The sequence below is a fragment of the Ursus americanus genome, chromosome 3, assembly GCF_024610735.1.
Source record: "Ursus americanus isolate L20-20 chromosome 3, mUrsAme1.1.p, whole genome shotgun sequence".
Taxonomy (NCBI): Eukaryota; Metazoa; Chordata; class Mammalia; order Carnivora; family Ursidae; genus Ursus; species Ursus americanus.
The window spans coordinates 56,537,632-56,555,796 of record NC_142129.1 but is presented as its reverse complement, the minus strand read 5'-3'; the positions used below and the strand labels follow the sequence as shown (position 1 = coordinate 56,555,796).

Here is an 18,165-nt window from a genome sequence, read left to right as displayed (position 1 = left end):
AGGAAAAAAAATCTGGCTTAATTACACATTGTGGGATTCTATAGATTTTTATAGCACCTTAACCAGTTGACTGGCACTTAAAGTGGGAGCGCTAGATGGAAGAATCATGGACGAGAGTGAATCCCACTAAGCCTGAAAAGTTTATTGTAGATGACCGAGAAGAGTAAAAGTCATTAGAGTCTCTAATAATATTTATGAGCATGCTGCATTTTTAGAAAGGCAAAGTTCATTGAAAAGCAAAAAGGAGCCAGAGTTTGCTACTGCCTTCACGTATGACTATCTTCCCTAGTAAATGCATGCCTATGGCAAAGAAAGTGTCTCTTGGGAGTTGGGCATAGCAGATTAAAACTCTTTCATGACTTTATTTAAAGGAGTCTCTGGGGGCACCTGGCTGGCTCAGTCAGCAGAGCATGAGACTCAGGGTCATGAGTTTGAGTCCCACGTTGGGCATAGAATTTACTTAATAAAAATTTTTATTTATTTTTTTTTTAAGATTTTTTTTATTTTTATTTATTCGACAGAGATAGAGACAGCCAGTGAGAGAGGGAACACAAGCAGGGGGAGTGGGAGAGGAAGAAGCAGGCTCATAGTGGAGGAGCCTGATGTGGGGCTCGACCCCAGAACGCCGGGATCACGCCCTGAGCCGAAGGCAGACACTTAACCGCTGTGCCACCCAGGCGCCCCAACTTAATAAAAATTTTTAAAAAGGACAGGTGCTGGGGTAGCTCAGTCAGTTAAGCCTCTGACTCCCGGTTTTGTCTCAGGTCATGATCTCATGGGTTGTGAGACCGAGCTCCTGCATCAGGCTCCGCGCTCAGCGGGGCGTCTGCTTGATGATCGTCTCCCTCTCTTTCTCTCTCTCAAAATAAATAAATAATTGTTTTAAATCATTTTTTTAAAGGAATCTCTGAATGAAAACCCTGGCTTTACTCTCTTTTCTCCCTAGAATCTGAATCGGAAGGTGAAGAAAATTAGATGGCTCAAGAAGCACAATGCCTAGGCTACCACACAACACTTTTACTGGGAATGCTGAACCATTTGAGAAGAGAAACCTGGCTTCTGTTTTCACAAAGGAGAAAAAAAAATAGGATAGGCTTCCCTTGTGCAGAGGGGAAATGGTTTTGGTTTTTGTTTTGTTTTTAAATGGAGCCCTGAGGCATCAGCTCTTATACTTGGGACCCTACCTCTCACTCACTATATGCTAACTTAAAGCCATTCAGCCAGGAGTCAAGTAGGTATCTGAAAGTAAATACTCGACAGACTCCTCTTTTTTAGCTGTATTTTTCAGGTACTGTGTGGTGAACGCCCCACTGGTGTCTATTACAGGGCCACTTTGGTAGTTGTGTATCTGCTCGTGTATGTGATTTGACAAACCAGTTTTTTAAAATAAATGGCTTTTTAAAAATCTGGGCTTATATTCTCAGAGCTTTTATTTCTTTAATGCACATGACTTCTTATGCAGGTGACCTTTCATTATTATGCTTTTTTTTCTCCATCCAAAATTGTGAATGGTTACATTTCTTGTCATCTATAGAAACAACCCTGTTTCTTTTGCCCTCAGAAGTGGCGCATTTCACTTGTCTTCATACTGAAATAGAAATCAACCCAAAATATATGCACATTAGCACTAACACCATGAATTGATAGTATTAATAATTATTAGGTTTGTAAATATATAGTTCCACACTTCTCGTGTTTTCGTCACTGCTGTTTCTTCCATTTGGAGGAGAACTAATTGATGTATATATGTAAATAGATCTTTGTTTATATTTATAAGTAGGTGACTTTCGTCTTTAAATTATCTCATCCTCAGTAGTAACAATGAAGCATCTTCTGTTTGCAAAAGCTCATAGTTTCATTTCACAGTTCTTTTTTAACGCTTGAAAAACTTCAGGACCGCACCTGTTGCTATGAGGGCAATGGTTATCTCCAAGACAAACATTTTCTCTAAGAGTTGAAACAAGGAGGCTACATGGCAAACAACATTCAGCAAGTTAAGTATATAAAGAACTTTATCATTATCATGTCATGTCATCAAAAGACAGTTTTCTAGTTACCCATGTGTCCTCAGGAAGAAAAGGAAATCTTTTCCCTATGATGTAACCACATAACCTAAATCTGTAACATGGTGAGTCCTCCTATATTTTAAACACTCAGCCTTTGATTGGTTCCTTTATTCCCATTAGAGCACTGTCAAGTTCTCTGTCCCAACAATAGAGAAATACCAATTTGAATAGATCCTTTTGAAAAACCAGGGACAAAAAAGGGACAATTCTAGAATGTGTCAGTCTTCTAGAATGGTCCTGTGAGAGAAAAGTAGGAACCTGAAGGGAGAGGAGTCTGATACCTTCCCAGCTATCGATTCATGACAAGCCTCCATTATCTTGCTACCCTTCCACCTAGCTAAAAATTAGAATTATGAAGTGGTAGTCACATCCTAGAGTTCACACTCATGTGTTTATTTGAATGGGAAAAATGAAAAATTTTAATTGGAACATAAATTTGGCCATCTAATTTGACAAGTGTTGACTGCCAATTATAATATATGGCATATTTCAGAAGTGGGTTAAGTTAAATATGTATCTGATATTTTGACAAAAATAGATTTATTAAAGGTAAAATTTTGAAAATTACATGCAATTTGTAATAAAAACTTTGTCAATTTTTGTCTTATTTTATATACGTCATGTCTAATTTTATATGTCATTGTATAAGAGGATTTTGCCTTCATTTTAACAAGGATCACAAATAAAAAGTGTGTTAGAGGATATTTGACTTTGTTCCCACTATATCAAAGGTGACCACACGGAGACCTAGAAAGGCACAGAGTTGTCCAAGGCCTTAAAGTTAGTGACCAAGATGGAACTAAAGTCCCATCTTCTCTGAGTCCCACACCTATACTCTTTTTCTCCCCTATGTTCTGCTGTCAAATTAATGAAAATAGTAAAAGCAAGTGTTTTTTAAACTAGCACTTTTATTGAATAAACATCTGGAGACATCCAGAAAATCCATCTTCTAAACTATAAAATGTAGCAATGATAGGATACTAAATACTTAACATTTTCTAGCACAGAATATTTTTCCCAAACAGAATTGGAGAGAGTGGGTTTGAGGTAAGTAAGCATGGAGGGGGGAAATGCTCAACAGCAAGGACTTCCTGCATTGATAGATAAAGACGATATGGTGTGGGGCGCCTGGGTGGCACAGCAGTTGGGCGTCTGCCTTCAGCTCAGGGCGTGATCCTGGCGTTATGGGATCGAGCCCCACATCAGGCTCCTCCGCTATGAGCCTGCTTCTTCCTCTCCCACTCCCCCTGCTTGTGTTCCCTCTCTCGCTGGCTGTCTCTATCTCTGTCGAATAAATAAATAAAATCTTAAAAAAAAAAAAAAGATATGGTGTGTGTGTGTGTATATACACACACACACACTTGCCATTTGTGACAACATGGATGGACCTAGAGAGTATTAAGCTAAGTAAAATACAAAGACAAATACCATATGATTTCACTAATATGTGGATTCAAAAAAACAACAAATGAACAAACAGAAGAAACAGACCCATAAATACAAAGAACAAACATGGTTGCCAGTGGGTGGGGGACAGGTGACAGGGAGTGGGAGATACAGGCTTCCAGGTACGGAATGAGTAAGTCATGGTGATAAAAGGTACAACATAGGGAATACAGTCAATGGTATTGTAATAGCATATGGTGACAGATGGTAGATATGCTTGTGGTGAGCAGAGCATAATGTATTGAGTTGAATCACTTTGTTGTACACCTGAAACTAATACTGTGTGTCAATTACACAAAAAAAAAGCATCTTAAGTATTTTTAAAACTGACAAAATAAAAGTTTCTAGATGGATCACAAATCTTCCTTTAATGTTAAAACAAAACAATGAAAGCACTGAAAGAAAATGTAGGAAATACCTTTATAACGGGTGTAGAAAAAGTGTAACATGAAGCCCCCCAAAAAATCTGATGATAAAATGTCAACACTTTTTCCATATTGAAACTCATACATGAGCAATAAACACCAAATGTATGTGGAATCAGTAGAGTTTCAACAGATAGATGAAAATATTTTTTATAAAAATTACAATTAATAATATAACAAAGAGCATCTATAAATCAGTAAAAAAAATTGAGAAAGTGCAAAGTGTGTATGAAAAGTCAATAAAATGGACAATGTGGAAAGATGCCCAATCCTGTTAATCAGAAATGTGCAAAATAATAAGATAAAATATTTTACTGTGTTAGAAAATTCCTTAAACCAATAATTACCAGGGTTCTTAATATGTATCTGATATTTTGACAAAAATAGAGTTATTTTTTTATTAAAGGTAAAATTTCCTTTTGCACACAGCCTTTAGACTTAAAATTTGGCAATAAATATTAACACTTAAAAAAAATGCGTATTCTTTGACTCAGCACTTCCATTCTGGAATCCATCCCATAGGGGTACCCAGAGACATATGTGCAGCGATTACTCTATTAATAATGAAAGTGGAATGAACTGAGACATTCTTTAAATGTCTGTATCTAAGTGTCTGAGAGGTGGCGCCTGGGTGGCTCAGTTGGTGAAGCATCTGGCTCTTGGTTTCGGCTTAGGTTTTTCTTGATCTCATGAGTGGTGGGATCGAACCCACCCTGAGGTGGGCTCCATTCTTGGCAGAAGTCTATTTGCATATTATCTCCCTCTGTGAGTGTGCTCTCTCTCAAATAAAAAAAAAAGTCTGAAAAAGGAACTAGTGGAATAAATTATGATAAATCCGTATCAGGGAATGAGGTAGACTCAAAAAGTTGTTCATAATATGTCATTAAAGAAAAATGCAAGTTAAAAAGAATATTTTCCCCATTAAGGAAACCTGTGTTTATATAATGTACCTTTACAAATACATAGAAAGGGAATGATATTTTCTAATGTTTGTTATTTTCTCATTAGTCTTGGGCAGAGCTGGAAGGAGAAGGAGAAATTTTTTTTAACTCTGTATACCTGAATTTCTTTAGAAAGAACATACACTTTCTTTATAATTTAAAAAAATGCATATTTTGGAAAATATAAAAAAGGTTTTGGAAGAAACGATTACATAGTTTTCTGCCACAGAGATGAGCACTTCCAATGTTTTTTTATTTTCACAAATAGGGTTTTGCTTAGTTCTTTAAACAATAAGTCCATTCTACATCAATTTTATGTCCCACTCTTTATTAAATATTATTCTGTAACATTTTACGACATCAGTAACTCTTCAAAAACATGATTTTACAACATATATAATTGTTCTTGCTATGGATGGGACATATTTATAACTATGGTTCAATATAAGACATTTTATAACTTTTTGCTTTTAAAAATAATCATTCAAAATATTTTCCCATAAGTCTTTGTTTATCTATGATTATTTAGAAAAATAGAAATGGAATTTGGGTCAAAGAATTTGAATATTTTTAACACAATGTGGTCTTATTTTCTGAATTTACATTTATACATTTGAACGCATTTTACTCCTTTGTGGGGCATAGTTCAAGGCAGCATCATTTCACTCAGAAATTTTAAAACTATCAGCCTCTCAAGATACGAAAGTTTAAACTTCTGAAATTCGGCAGATCTGATTTATAAAATTGTAAGAGTAGGGGAAAGTAAAATATTTCATTTTCAAGCTAACAAAACCACTGTCTGGAAACACCTCAGGTCTTGCCTGGCTATAGAATCGTCTGACACGAGCCACTGTGGTTTTCTTGGCTCAGCTCTCAGCGGATTCAACTCTCTGACCTCACCTTCAAGCTAATGGCAATTCTCTCCACTCCATACTTTTGAAAGATGGTAGGCTTCAAGGTCCCTCCAGATAGATGTTTCTCCACTGTCTTGTACAACAGAGGTGAGTAAAACATTTCTTTTTAGAGCTAATCTTTGCACATTTAAAATCTCTACACCTTGGTTTTGTGTTTCAATTATTTATAATAAATAAATTAAAATGCATAGTTTACGGCTTGAATCAGCACACCTGTGTAACTAGCCACCAAGTGAGACAGGAAACATTAGCAGGGTCCCAGAAGTCCCCTATGCCTTTCCCAATCTCCACCTTCACCTCCTCAATGTAAATCATTACCCTGTGTTCGACAGCATAGAGACATCTTGCCTGTCTTTGAAGTGGATGCTGTGTTATTTTGTTTATGCCTTCTTTCATTCAACTTTTCTTTACCTGTGTTGTTGTTGTCCTTTGTGTTTAGTTCCTTTCTGGTATGTAATTAGGTGAACACAGTCTATCTACCAACAGTAATACCCAACTCTTTTAGCAAGAACATGTGAAACGTGAGAACATTTTTTTTTTTTTGAGATGGAGGGGGAGGGGCAGAGGAGGAAGGAGAGAGAGAATCGTCAGCAGGCTCCACGCCCACGGCAGAACCTGATTCGGGGCTCGATCTCACAACCCTGAGATCATGATCTGAGCAGAAATCAAGAGTCAGACACTTAACCAACTGAACCATCCAGGTGCCCCAAGAACGTTATTTTGTTAATGAGCCAAAATGTTGCACTATTTTATTTTGGCACAGAGAATAGTATCTGTTTCTCAGAGATAGTTTTGGAACACCCACATTTCCTCACGGTAGCCATTACAAAAAGAAAATCATGCGTCCCTTCTCTGAAGGAGTCCCATTTTTGTGTGAGCAAGATCGATTCTTCAAAAATTAAATCATAGATTACTGTGGCTTCCATTCCGTGTCCTGCCTCCCACATTTTGCTTTTGCTGCCGTGTAGGCAGAGGAGTACAGAGATGAATTTGGGATGGTTTGGCTTGAGCTTGGAGGCGGCATTCTCCCATTAATTAGCTGTTTAACTAATTAGTGAGTCACTTAACTCTTGGCATTTCCTTTGCTTAATTGTAAAATAAAGGCCTGGACACAATGATGCCTTCAGCTGGAACTTCACAGTTCGCACCACCCAATGTGGCATGCAAGACTGTTCTCGGCAGATTCTTTGAGTGCTCTGGGACCTAAGAAAGGTAAAATATAATTAGGCTGGGTTGATGGTTCTCAAACCTCGGCATGTGTCCAGATCACCCAAAGGGCCGAAGCTGGATTGCTGGCCGTGCCTTTCCCCACCCCCGCACAGGGAGTTTCTGACTCAGTAGGTCATCTGGGGCAAGGTCTGCAGGCAAGTTTCGGTGATAACTGACCCTCTTGGCGTCAGGACGGTACTAAGAACCACCAGGGCACATGGTTCCGAAGGCCAGTCCCGTGCTGCTTTCTGCAGTCCCTGATGTCTGCAGCAAAGGGGGTGGGTTGTGTGCTGCTCAGCTGTGTGTCTTTGATTACCATGCACAGCTTGGCAAGAACTTGGTGTTCGGTAAATGTTTGAATGAATAACTGAGTGAATGTGCCGTAAGAATTCCCTTTTAAGGGGTTGATCATAAATGCATTTTAATGTCTTCCTATACCTTATTTAAAAGTCCAGCATTGGGACCACGGCCTGACCGCTATGTAGTAAGAATTTGGATTATTGCACCATACAGAAATGCATCGTTATTGGGGGGCCTGGGTGGCTCAGTCGTTGAGCGTCTGCCTTCGGCTCAGGGCGTGATCCCGGCGTTACGGGATCGAGCCCCACATCAGGCTCCTCTACTGGGAGACTGCTTCTTCCTCTCCCACTCCCCCTGCTTGTGTTCCCTCTCTCGCAGGCTGTCTCTCTCTGTCAAATAAATAAATAAAATCTTAAAAAAAAAAAAAAAAAAGAAATGCATCGTTATTGACTGTGTCATTCTCTAAAACAGAGCCAAAAACATGTGGGCCATAACATACAAAATGATCTGGAAACTATCCCTTATCTGTTTCCAAAAGAAGCAAAAATACTTTGTTGTGAGTACTGTCTAGCCAGACTCTGTAAGAGTGCACTGTGAGTGTTGACTGCACGGCACTGAACAACTGTGAGCCCCTCAGCCCACGCCCCATCCTAGAACAGATGTAAGAAAAGCAAAGTCTCACTGGGCTAGATCATAGCTCTCAGGCCTTCGTGTGCCTCCCAATCACCTGGAGGGCCTGTGAATTACGGATTGCTGACAGTAGCCCCAGGGCTTCTGACTCACACACGTGGGGTGGGGCCTGGGGATTTGCATTTCGAACAAGTTTCCAGGTCCTGCTGCTGCTGCTGCTGGCCCAGTGACCCCACATTAAGAACCACTGGCATAGAGAGTTTCTAATCCCTTAGTAACTGGGATGTTGAAGCAACCCAATCCCATGGAATGGAACCTTGAGCTGGACTAGCTTGAAAGCATTTGAATTTCTATAATTTCTTCCCTCGCTCTCTCAAACTCCTGTCTCCTCTGAAATTCTAAAGTATTCTTAAGAGGTGTGAAAGGATCTGAAACATCTCAAGTCAGACAGTCTTGACTTCTTACCAGAGGAAAAAAAATCTGTTGTGTAAATACTGGATCCTTTCTTAGCATTCTCTTTCTCTTTGAACAGGAAAACGCTGTAGCTTTTTATGTGCAGACCCCCAGAACCAACAGCATCGGCATCACCTGGGAGCTAAGAATGGATATTGTCAAATCCACTCCAGACCTGCTAAATCAGAAATTCTGGGGGTAGACTGATCTACTTTTAACAAGCACTCTGGTGATTCTGATGCAGGCTTAGTTTTAAGAGTCACTGGCCGGACCTAAACTTCAAGTGGCAGACCGTCTTGGCACACATTCCTAAAGACATAGGGTACAAGGACAATTAGAACAGAGGCAGGACCAGGCTTTGGCACAAGATAACAGGTTAGTGAGGTGAAAGACATTACTTTTGTTTGAAGGCTGATCAGGGACTGAAAAATCTCTCTGGAGCAAGATGGCCGGGCACGCTTCAGTGCTGTAGAGGGTAGAAGATGTCAGTGCCCTGTTCCTGTATGATCTAGATCAAGCCATGGAAGTAGCTGGTAGCTAAAATGAGCTCATTCACAAGTGTGTAGGGATGACTTCTGAAAAGTAATAGTTCTTCTGAACACTGATTTTTTCTCTGTCTTTTTATCTTCTTATGGAGCAATGAAATGGAAATATATTTTATTTTTTTCTTCTTTCTAGTATGTTCAACCACAAGCACAACAGCAGGTTTTGTGGTAACAAGCAGCAGCTTTTCCAAGTGCAGTGGAATCTAGAAGGTAAGTATTCCCAAACATATTTCAAAATATTTCTGGGTAATAGAGCAGAACACAGGGGCAAAAGAGTGGTGAAACATGAATTCCATATGTACGTGCACAGAGAGGAGAATTACATTCAGGCTAAGTAGCTTCTAACCAAAGATTGGTAAAGGCTGCCTGGGTGTGAGTCAGTTGAGCACCGACTCTTGGTTTCCTCTCAGGAAATAATCTCAGGATCCGGGAATTGATTCCTGAGTTGGGCTCCATGCTCAATGGGGAATCTGCTTGAGCATTCTCTCTCTCTCTCTCTTCCTCTGCCCCTCCCCCTGCTTGCTCATTCACTCTCCCACATTTCTCTAAAATAAATAAATCCTTAAAAAAAATATTGTGAAGTTCTGATGCCACATTAATGCTGGGGTTAAAATAACAGATGGGGGGCGCCTGGGTAGCGCAGTCATTAAAGCGTCTGCCTTCGGCTCAGGGCGTGATCCCGGCGTAGCGGGATCGAGTCCCACATCGGGCTCCTCCGCTGTGAGCCTGCTTCTTCCTCTCCCACTCCCCCTGCTGTGTTCCCTCTCTCTCTGGCTGTCTCTCTGTCACATAAATAAATAAAATCTTTAAAAAAAATAATAATAATAAATAAATAAATAAATAAATAAATAAATAAATAAATAAAATAACAGATGGACTAGCTGATCATTGATCTTCTTTAGGCCAAACCTTAAAGCTTTTCCATGGAGCTTAGAAAAACGGTTTCCTTTGCCCATATGGCCTCTAGTCTTTTGTTCACATCAAAACCTGTTTCACATCATAACAGGCAAATACTCCGTGGCTTCTGAAATATTATGAACAATGGCAATGGCCCAAGGACTATTTACAAATGCATTTAAAAATTTCCAGATATTGGGGCGTCAAGCTGGCTCAGAGCATGTGACTCTTGATCTCAGGGTTATGAGTTTGAGCCCCACGTTGGGTATGGAAATTGCTTAAAAATAAAATCTTGTAAATAAATAAATAATTTTTAAAAATTTTCCAGATATTTGTTTTTTTAACATGTTGCTGCTTTCTACCGTAATTTCACTGTGGTCAGAGAACATACACAGTATGATTTCAGAGCTTTTATGTTTCTTTGAGACTTGTTTTACAGCCCAGCATGTGGTCTGTCTTAGTGAATGTACCTTGTGCACTTGGAAATCATGTTTAATCTGCAGTTGTTGGATGGAATGTTCTATAAACATATATGAGGTCATGGTGGTCGATGGAGTTGTTCAGAGATTCTGTCTTCAATGATTTTTTTGTCCAGGAGATATATTAATTGCTGAGAAATGGGCATGAAAATCAACCTTGATTGTAAACTGTCCGTGGCTCTGTTTAATTTCATCAATTTTGTTTTATGTACCTGGAAGTTCTGTTATTAGATGCATACACGTTTATGATTGTTATGTCTTTCTCATGAATTGGCCAAATTTCATTATGAAATGTCCCTCTTTACCTCTAGTAACAATCTTTATCTTGAAGTCCGTTCTGATAGTATAGCCCCCCCCACCCTTTTTAGGCACACTGTATGGCGTATCTTTTTTCATCCATGCTATCTGTGTCATTGTATTTAAAGGTTGACTCTTGCTCACAGCATCTAACTGAGTCTTGGTTTTTTTTTTAAAAATCCATCCTGATAATCTGTGTCATTTTATTTATATTTTTAAAGATTTTATTTATTTGAGAGAGAGAGCATGAGTCAGAGAAGGGGCAGAGGGAGAGGGAGAAGCAGACTCCCCTCTGAGCAGGGAGCCCGATGTGGGGCTCGATCCCAGGACCCTGGGATCATGACCTGGGCCAAAGGCAGACATTCAACCAACTGAGCCACCCAGGTGCCCCAATCTGTGTCTTTTTAAATGGCATGTTTGGTCCATTACTGATACAGTTATATTTAAGTGTACAATTTTATAATTTTTTGCCTACTGCTCCCCTCTGGTTTTTACTCCTCTGTCCATTCTTTCCTGCCTACTTCTACATTTAATTGAATTTTTTTAGAATTCCATTTTAATTTGTTACCTTCTAGCTATACTTCTTTATGTTACCTTTGTAGTGGTTGCTTTGGGGATTACAGTGAACAAACACAAATTTTCAGTCTAGTTAGAGTTAATATTGTAATACTTCAGATAAGATATAAGCACCTTGTAACAGTATAGGTCTATTTACCTTCCCTCTCATCCTTTCTTGTAATATTTGTCGTATATGCTGCGTCTATAAACAGTAAACACTCCAGAAGACAATATTATTACCTTTTGTTTTAACAGTTCTGTGTATTTTTTTAGTTAAAAAAACCCAGCTGTTTTTATGCCTACCCATTTATGTACTACTTCAGGAGTTTTCTTTTTTCCCAAAGATCTAGGGTTTTACCTTGTATCATTTCTCTTAATGATAAAACCAACACCAAAAATCCCTATTTTGAGAATTGCTAGAAGTATAGACCTGCTGACAAATCATCGTAGTTAACTTTTACTTGAAAATGTCTTTGTTTTGCTTTTTCACTGGCTGGTGTCCTGGGATTGCAATTTGTATCTTTCAGCCCTTTAAAGAGCTTGCTTCACTGTATTCTGGCCTCCATTTTTTTGATGAGAGGTGGAGGGAAATTCAAATCAGCGTTTTGGAACCGCCCCCAAGCTCAAAGGTTTTATACACACACACACACACACACACACACACACACACACACCCTTTTTTAAAAGGGTGGAGGAGACACACTCACCCAGTGCTCTTGTCTTCCTCTAAGTGTCAACTCCTTCTATTGATTGCCCCCCACCAGTATCTGCCGGATTTTTTTTGTCATTCTCCAGTATCTTCAAATAATTGTTTTTCTTATTTGTTTGGAGTTTGCAGCTGTTACCACCGGGGAGTTTGGTCTTATAGACACTACTTGGCCATTACCAGAGCAGGAACTTTAACAATGAATTCTTTTAGGAATCTTATTGACCAGACCATCATTCCAGCTTGCAGCTATATACCTACCCTTATTCATGTATATATTTACTACATGTAAGCTTTTTTCTACTCTGTTACATTTGTCTCCTTAAAAAACCTGGAACAAACAACAACAACAACAACCTGTAGCTTCCACATTTGTAGAGCTGATGTGAGAAACAATTTATCATGTTAATTGTTAATGGCTTAAAGTGGGATTCAGCTTATCCCAAAAGTCCCAAGAGACCTAAGAGATAACAAGGAAGAGCCTACATCTGCTAAGAACTTGGCATCTGACTTTACTGAACTTAAACAATAATTCACATTCTATTCCATGCCTAGATCCTATTCAGAGATATGAATGAAAGTCAGCTAACTTATGTTCAACGGGATTGCTCACAGCTCCAAGGAGAAGGCTCAGGTTCTAGAAAACCTTTTACTTTAAATATCATCTCCATCAGGCATTAGTTACTTAGCAGAAGCAAGAGAAGCATATGTTTTATAAAAATAATTTTTAAATTCCGTAGGACAAAAATCTCTATTAAAGCTTAACCAAGAAGGCAGCTATGTTTGCCACTATCCAAAAAAAAAGGATCAGGAACTGGGACTTTATGCCATTGTGGAGAAGAGAGAATTCCTTTCGGTCATGATTTACATAACAGTTAATATCATGCAGTGAATGAGCGTCAGCATCACACCGTGGGAGATGGGGGCGGTTACCAGGCCTCTGATTGTTTTATATCCTGATAGGCACCTTTAAAAGCTATTATACCTTGTTATGTTCCAGTTGATAGGGAAAACACAAAATTATAAATAATGCCTTATTTCCTGGTAGTTTTACCAGCAAGACTGGTAAATTTAAAAATAGACCGATATACTTTAAAAATAAACTGATGATAACTTTAAAAATAGACTGGGTTTCATTACATTATAGAACTTATTCAATGACTCGATTGTTTTTATTATAATATGATATCAAGATATAAGGATACCAAAATCTGTATTGGTCAGAATTCTACCAGAGGAATAAAACCACTAGGAGATAGATGATAGATAGATAGATAGATAGATAGATAGATAGATGATAGATCTCTATCATTCATTTATTTTTATAATAGCTTTGGAGGACTGTGTTTGTCTATGTTCAAAGTGTGAAGTAATATCGTTTTTGGGACAAGTGCATCATATGTGATTTAAGAGACTATGGTCTCCCCCCCAAATTTTTTTAATTAAAAAAAGAGAGCGTGTGCTCTCTTCTCTTGACTTGAGAAATTAGATGATTAGACATGCAAAATTAGATGATTAGACATGATGAGCTCTAAAAGTACATATCTTTCTAAGTGTGTGTGATTCCATAATTCCAAGAATAAGACCTGAGACTTGGAGATTCTCCAGAACTTCTTTCTGACCCCTTTGAACCCCATCTCTATGTCCTCAGGACACTGTAAAAGAATGTTATAATAGAAAAATTTAAAGACTCACTAATGCCACAAATCACAATTTTTTAAAATGCTCAATAAAATTCATAAAAGCCGCAGATCAGTTCCTCCACCACCCGTGGTTAAAAATAGTCAAGTAAAATGTTAATTCCTGAAGTTGCTTTAGATAGAGTCCAAAGGTTTGTTTGTTTCTTCCCCTTGTGTGTGAAAGAAAAAATATTTTCCATAGACAATGACCAGCAAAGTTTCAAGTAAACAAATTAATTCCCCAGAGGTTTTTATGATTTGTGCATTGTTTTAGATGTGGGGAAAATATTCCGGTTCTTCAAATCATGCTGAAAATAAAGAACAATTCTAATAGTTAAAAGATTTGCAAATAACTAAATGAATACAGTAGATGCCTCTGAAGGTTGGACTGCAAAATATGTTAGAAATGTGTGTATTCAGGAAAAGTACATAGAACTCATGCAAGCATATGAGGATTCAAAAAAAAAAAAAAAAAAGGAGCCAGCTGGCAAGAGCTTGCCTAATAGCGGTGGCAAGTTACCTCCTGGCAGAGTCACAGCTGGACTGCCTAACTCCCGTACGACATGTGTGTGCATCGTCAACTCCCCCACGCCGAACACATTTTTGTCCTGGGTGCTGTTCTTCCTTCCTTCTGGCATATTCTCACAAGGGAAAAATGAAGAGCAAAGGGATCTCAAGGTACAGAGAACTGAAGGGACAGGCGAAGGAAGAATCGGGGCTGATGGCATGAGACTCCTGGTCTAAAGACACATGAACTTTTCATCCACTCAGTTAGGAGTTGTCCTCAGAACGCGACAGGTACTGCTCCAAAAAAAAAAGTCATAGCCCATTTTCTAAGAAATATGGAGTAAGTTTGGCAACTCACTGTCCATTTGTGACTTTAAAAAACTCAGGAGATAAACTTGAATTGTTCAAAACAATAGGGAACTAAGGGATACAGCCTGTTAGTGTCCGTTCTGGAAGGCAGCTCTGCTCACCACTATACCAGGGCTGGACGTACTAGTGTCTGTTTTGGATAAGTTGGATTTTTTTTTCTCTTTGCCTTATTAACACTGAAAAAAAATTTTAAATTATAACACATAGTGCTAAAGATCTAATTTTCAAAACTTGATTGGGATGTTTGGAGGTGGTGCTAACGTCTAGAATAGTAAAGTCCAGAGTGAACGAAGTATAACTTCATGCCTCGCCTTGTTAAAAATCTCCTCTTACAGGCCATCTTTCAGCAGGATTTTAGCAGAAAAAAAACTGGAGGACATGCACACACACACGCACACACAAACACACACGTGCGCACACAAGCACACACACACACACACACACACACACACACACACACACACACACATATATGCACCAGCCCTGAGGTTATTATCTTGGAAGGCAAATGAGGGCCGAGATGAAAAAGCAATCACAGAACCCAGCCCAGAAGAGAAAAAGGAGACAGGACAATAGTCTCAATTCCACGTGGAAGCAGAAGTAAGCCAGAGACAATCTGGGCTCTGAACCAAATAGGAAGGAGGATAATCAGAGAGAACCTCAAAGATCGATATTTAATTAAGGAGAGTAAAATATTGCAGTCGGGAAACATTTTTCATATCAATTGGTCCGATTGTTCCGGACTTACCTCGAAACAATAAAGGTTCAAGATGAGTATATTCTACTCAAATTTATAGGAAACTCAAATGACATAAGCAGTGATGAAGAGCCGTTGAAACTCACTGATTAGAGTCACTAATTGGGTTTAGGCATTGCCGTTTCCTTGAATTGTCCTCTAGAATGTCTGTCTTAAAATTAATTTGTGAGTGTATTTATTATAGTGAACACTTTCTAATCTGTATCTGAGGTCATCACACGTGGGAGAAACCGGCTGTTTATTAGAAGGCAGCTGACGTGGCACCGTTGCCCTCGCGTTTCAACCACCTTTTAGGCCACTAACAGGAGGCACTGTGCGAGCAGTACTGGCCTCACAAACACACCTAAAAGCAACACCACAGGCAACATATTGGGATCCCACGAAGGAGACGAGTGAAAGCTGCTTGCAGACCATTCTCGAATTAATTTCCCCCTGGCACTGTAACAGATCACCACAGATAGGGGCCTTAAACCACACGCATTTACTACCTTCCCCTTCCGGTGGTCAGAAGGATAAAAATGGGTCAGTAGAACTGTGTTCCTTGTGTGGGCTCTAGAGAAGAGTCCAGGTGCTTGCCTTTATCAGCTTCTAGAAGCTGCCCGTCTTCCTTGGCCTGTGGTCCCTTCCTCCCCTTTCAAAGCCAGCAGCAGAGCCTCTGTTCTGCACACCCCGCTCTCCCTCTTACAGGACTCTGGTAACTCCATGACACCTGGATACTCCAGGACACTCTCCCATCAAAATCCCTAGTTTAATGACATCCGCAAAGCTCCTTTGCCCCGTAAAGAAACATATTCACAGGTTCTGGAGATTAGGACATAGGTATCTTCGGGGGTGGGGGCAGGATGGGTAGCATTATTCAACATACAACAATTGTCAAAATGCCAACGGGATATAAAGAAGTTTGGTTATAACGCTCATTCACAATGAACCATTATAACAGGAAAAAGAAATGATTAGCCCCAAGTACTTTAATTCAGCCTTGATTAAGTTAAAGGGAAAAAAGCTACTGTACACAATGATTCCTAAAGTGAAACCTGAGAGGAATAATAAAACAGTACTGAAACAAATTAACTCCAAGAAAACTCAAAGCACCAGGTCAGTCATTACTATATGTTTAGAGAAATAAGGAAGAAAGATAAAGAATAGTTAGCCCATATTTGCCATAAAAAGTAAGTTAAATCAACATTCAGCCTGTTCCTTATCATATCTTAGTCTGTTTACTAAAAGAAGGGAATTTTCCCCTAATATTTCAATTTTTGGTTTTTTGCATTTATATTTAACATTGTTTTATTAAATATGATCTAGGTACTGTTGACCTTAGAACTAGTTTGTTTTATGGAAAGCAGTGTATGTGAAAATATTTGTTATGGAGAATTGTGTTTGTTCACTTGAGGTTGTAAGCAATGTTTGTCTTAGAGGGTGAATTGACTCACAGGCCCTCATGATAACTGTAACTTCACTGATCCATTGGAAGCAACTCAGCCAATAGAAAAATAAAAGGTTAGTCACTTAAACGAGGAGAGTGTCCCATAGACTTCTTACTGGTAAAATTTGATTTTGCAAATACTTTGTTGATTTTAAAAACAGTTGTTTTCAAATCATAATGTAATATTCTTTATTCCTCAGTAGCACAGTATTTTTGCTAATCTTCTGACCCATCAACTCCTTCAATAGCGTGCAAGTGAATCTTAAATATGGATATCCAGTTGTCCCAGCATCTCTCTTCCTTTTTTAGATATTTGAAATTTTTCAAAATTCAAAGTGAGAAAAAAGTAAACTATTCTTACAACTATTCCAAAATAGACACTTAAAATTTTATTTTAGACTCTACTGGGAAATACTGCCAAACGTAATTTTGACAGTTCTGCGATAATGCAAGTGCATTTTAAATCCACACAAACTTCTAAAATATCAAGTACTTCAGAATCACATTGAAGCTTTTCTTTACCACATGGATGTGAGAGCAGCGGCATTTCAGCTAACCCAAACCTCACGGTGCACACTATCAACCACGGACGGAGGGAGCTCCAACCACGGGGCAGCTCGAGCCAGCGACATTTAAGTTTGGATAATCTGAGAAGTACAAATGGCTTCCAAATCTTAAACCCCAGTCATTTGAAAATGGAATCATTTACATTTATTACACTTTCCTGCAGCACTGAGAAAGTTTGGACGATGCATTTTTTGTCGCGGTAAAAAACTCACAGCATACAATGTACCGTGTTCACTGTGCATTAATGCCCAGTGAAGTAGCATTACGTGTATTCGCGTTGCGCAACCCATCACCAGAACGCTCGTGCTGCACAACTGAAACGCCATTCCCAATAAACAGCAACTCCCCAGTTCTCCCTTTCCCCAGCCCCTGGCAATCACCCTTCTACTTTCTATCTCTATGAATTCGACCGTGTAGATACGACAGAGTAGTGGAATCACACGGTACTTGTCTTTTGGGGACTGGCTTATTTCACGGAGCATCGTGTCCTTGAAGTTCATCCACGCTGTAGCACGGGTCAAAACTTCCTTTTTAAGGTGGAACAATATTCCACTGTATATGTGCTCCACGTTTTGTTTATCCCTTCATTCCCTGATGGACATTCAGGCTGCTTCCACCGCCTGGCTATGGTGAACAATGCTGCCGTGAACATGGGTGTGCGAGGATCTCCTCGAGACCCAGCTCTCAGTGGTTTTGCATCCGTATCCAGAAGGGCGATTCCATCTTCAGTCTTTTGAGGAACTGCCCTTCTGCTTTCCACAGCGACAGCATTATTTTGCATTGCCACCAGTAACGCACAAGGGCTCTAATTTCTCCGCATTCTTGTCAACACTTGTTATTTTTTGTTTTTCTTTGTTGCAGTTGTTTTTGTAGTAGCCATCCTAAGGGGTGTGAGGTGACAAATCGTTGTGGTTCTGATTTGCATCTTCCTAATGATTAATGATGTTGAACATCTTTTCATATGCGTCTTGGCCAAATAATATATATATATTTA

At 39.1% G+C, this 18,165-nt stretch overlaps 1 protein-coding gene across 5 annotated transcripts in view; it reads left to right on the top strand.

The window, feature by feature from the left end:
• The window catches only part of BZW2 (basic leucine zipper and W2 domains 2), a 62,604-nt gene extending 61,197 nt beyond the window's left edge, over positions 1-1,407 (top strand). For all 5 annotated transcript variants that reach the window (XM_045793103.2, XM_045793101.2, XM_045793102.2 and 2 more), the window contains one exon: positions 947-1,407. In XM_045793103.2, coding sequence (XP_045649059.1) covers positions 947-975 — 29 coding nt within the window. In that variant the 3' untranslated portion in view covers positions 976-1,407. The remainder of the gene's footprint in view (positions 1-946) is intronic.
• Positions 1,408-18,165: the final 16,758 nt, after the last annotated feature.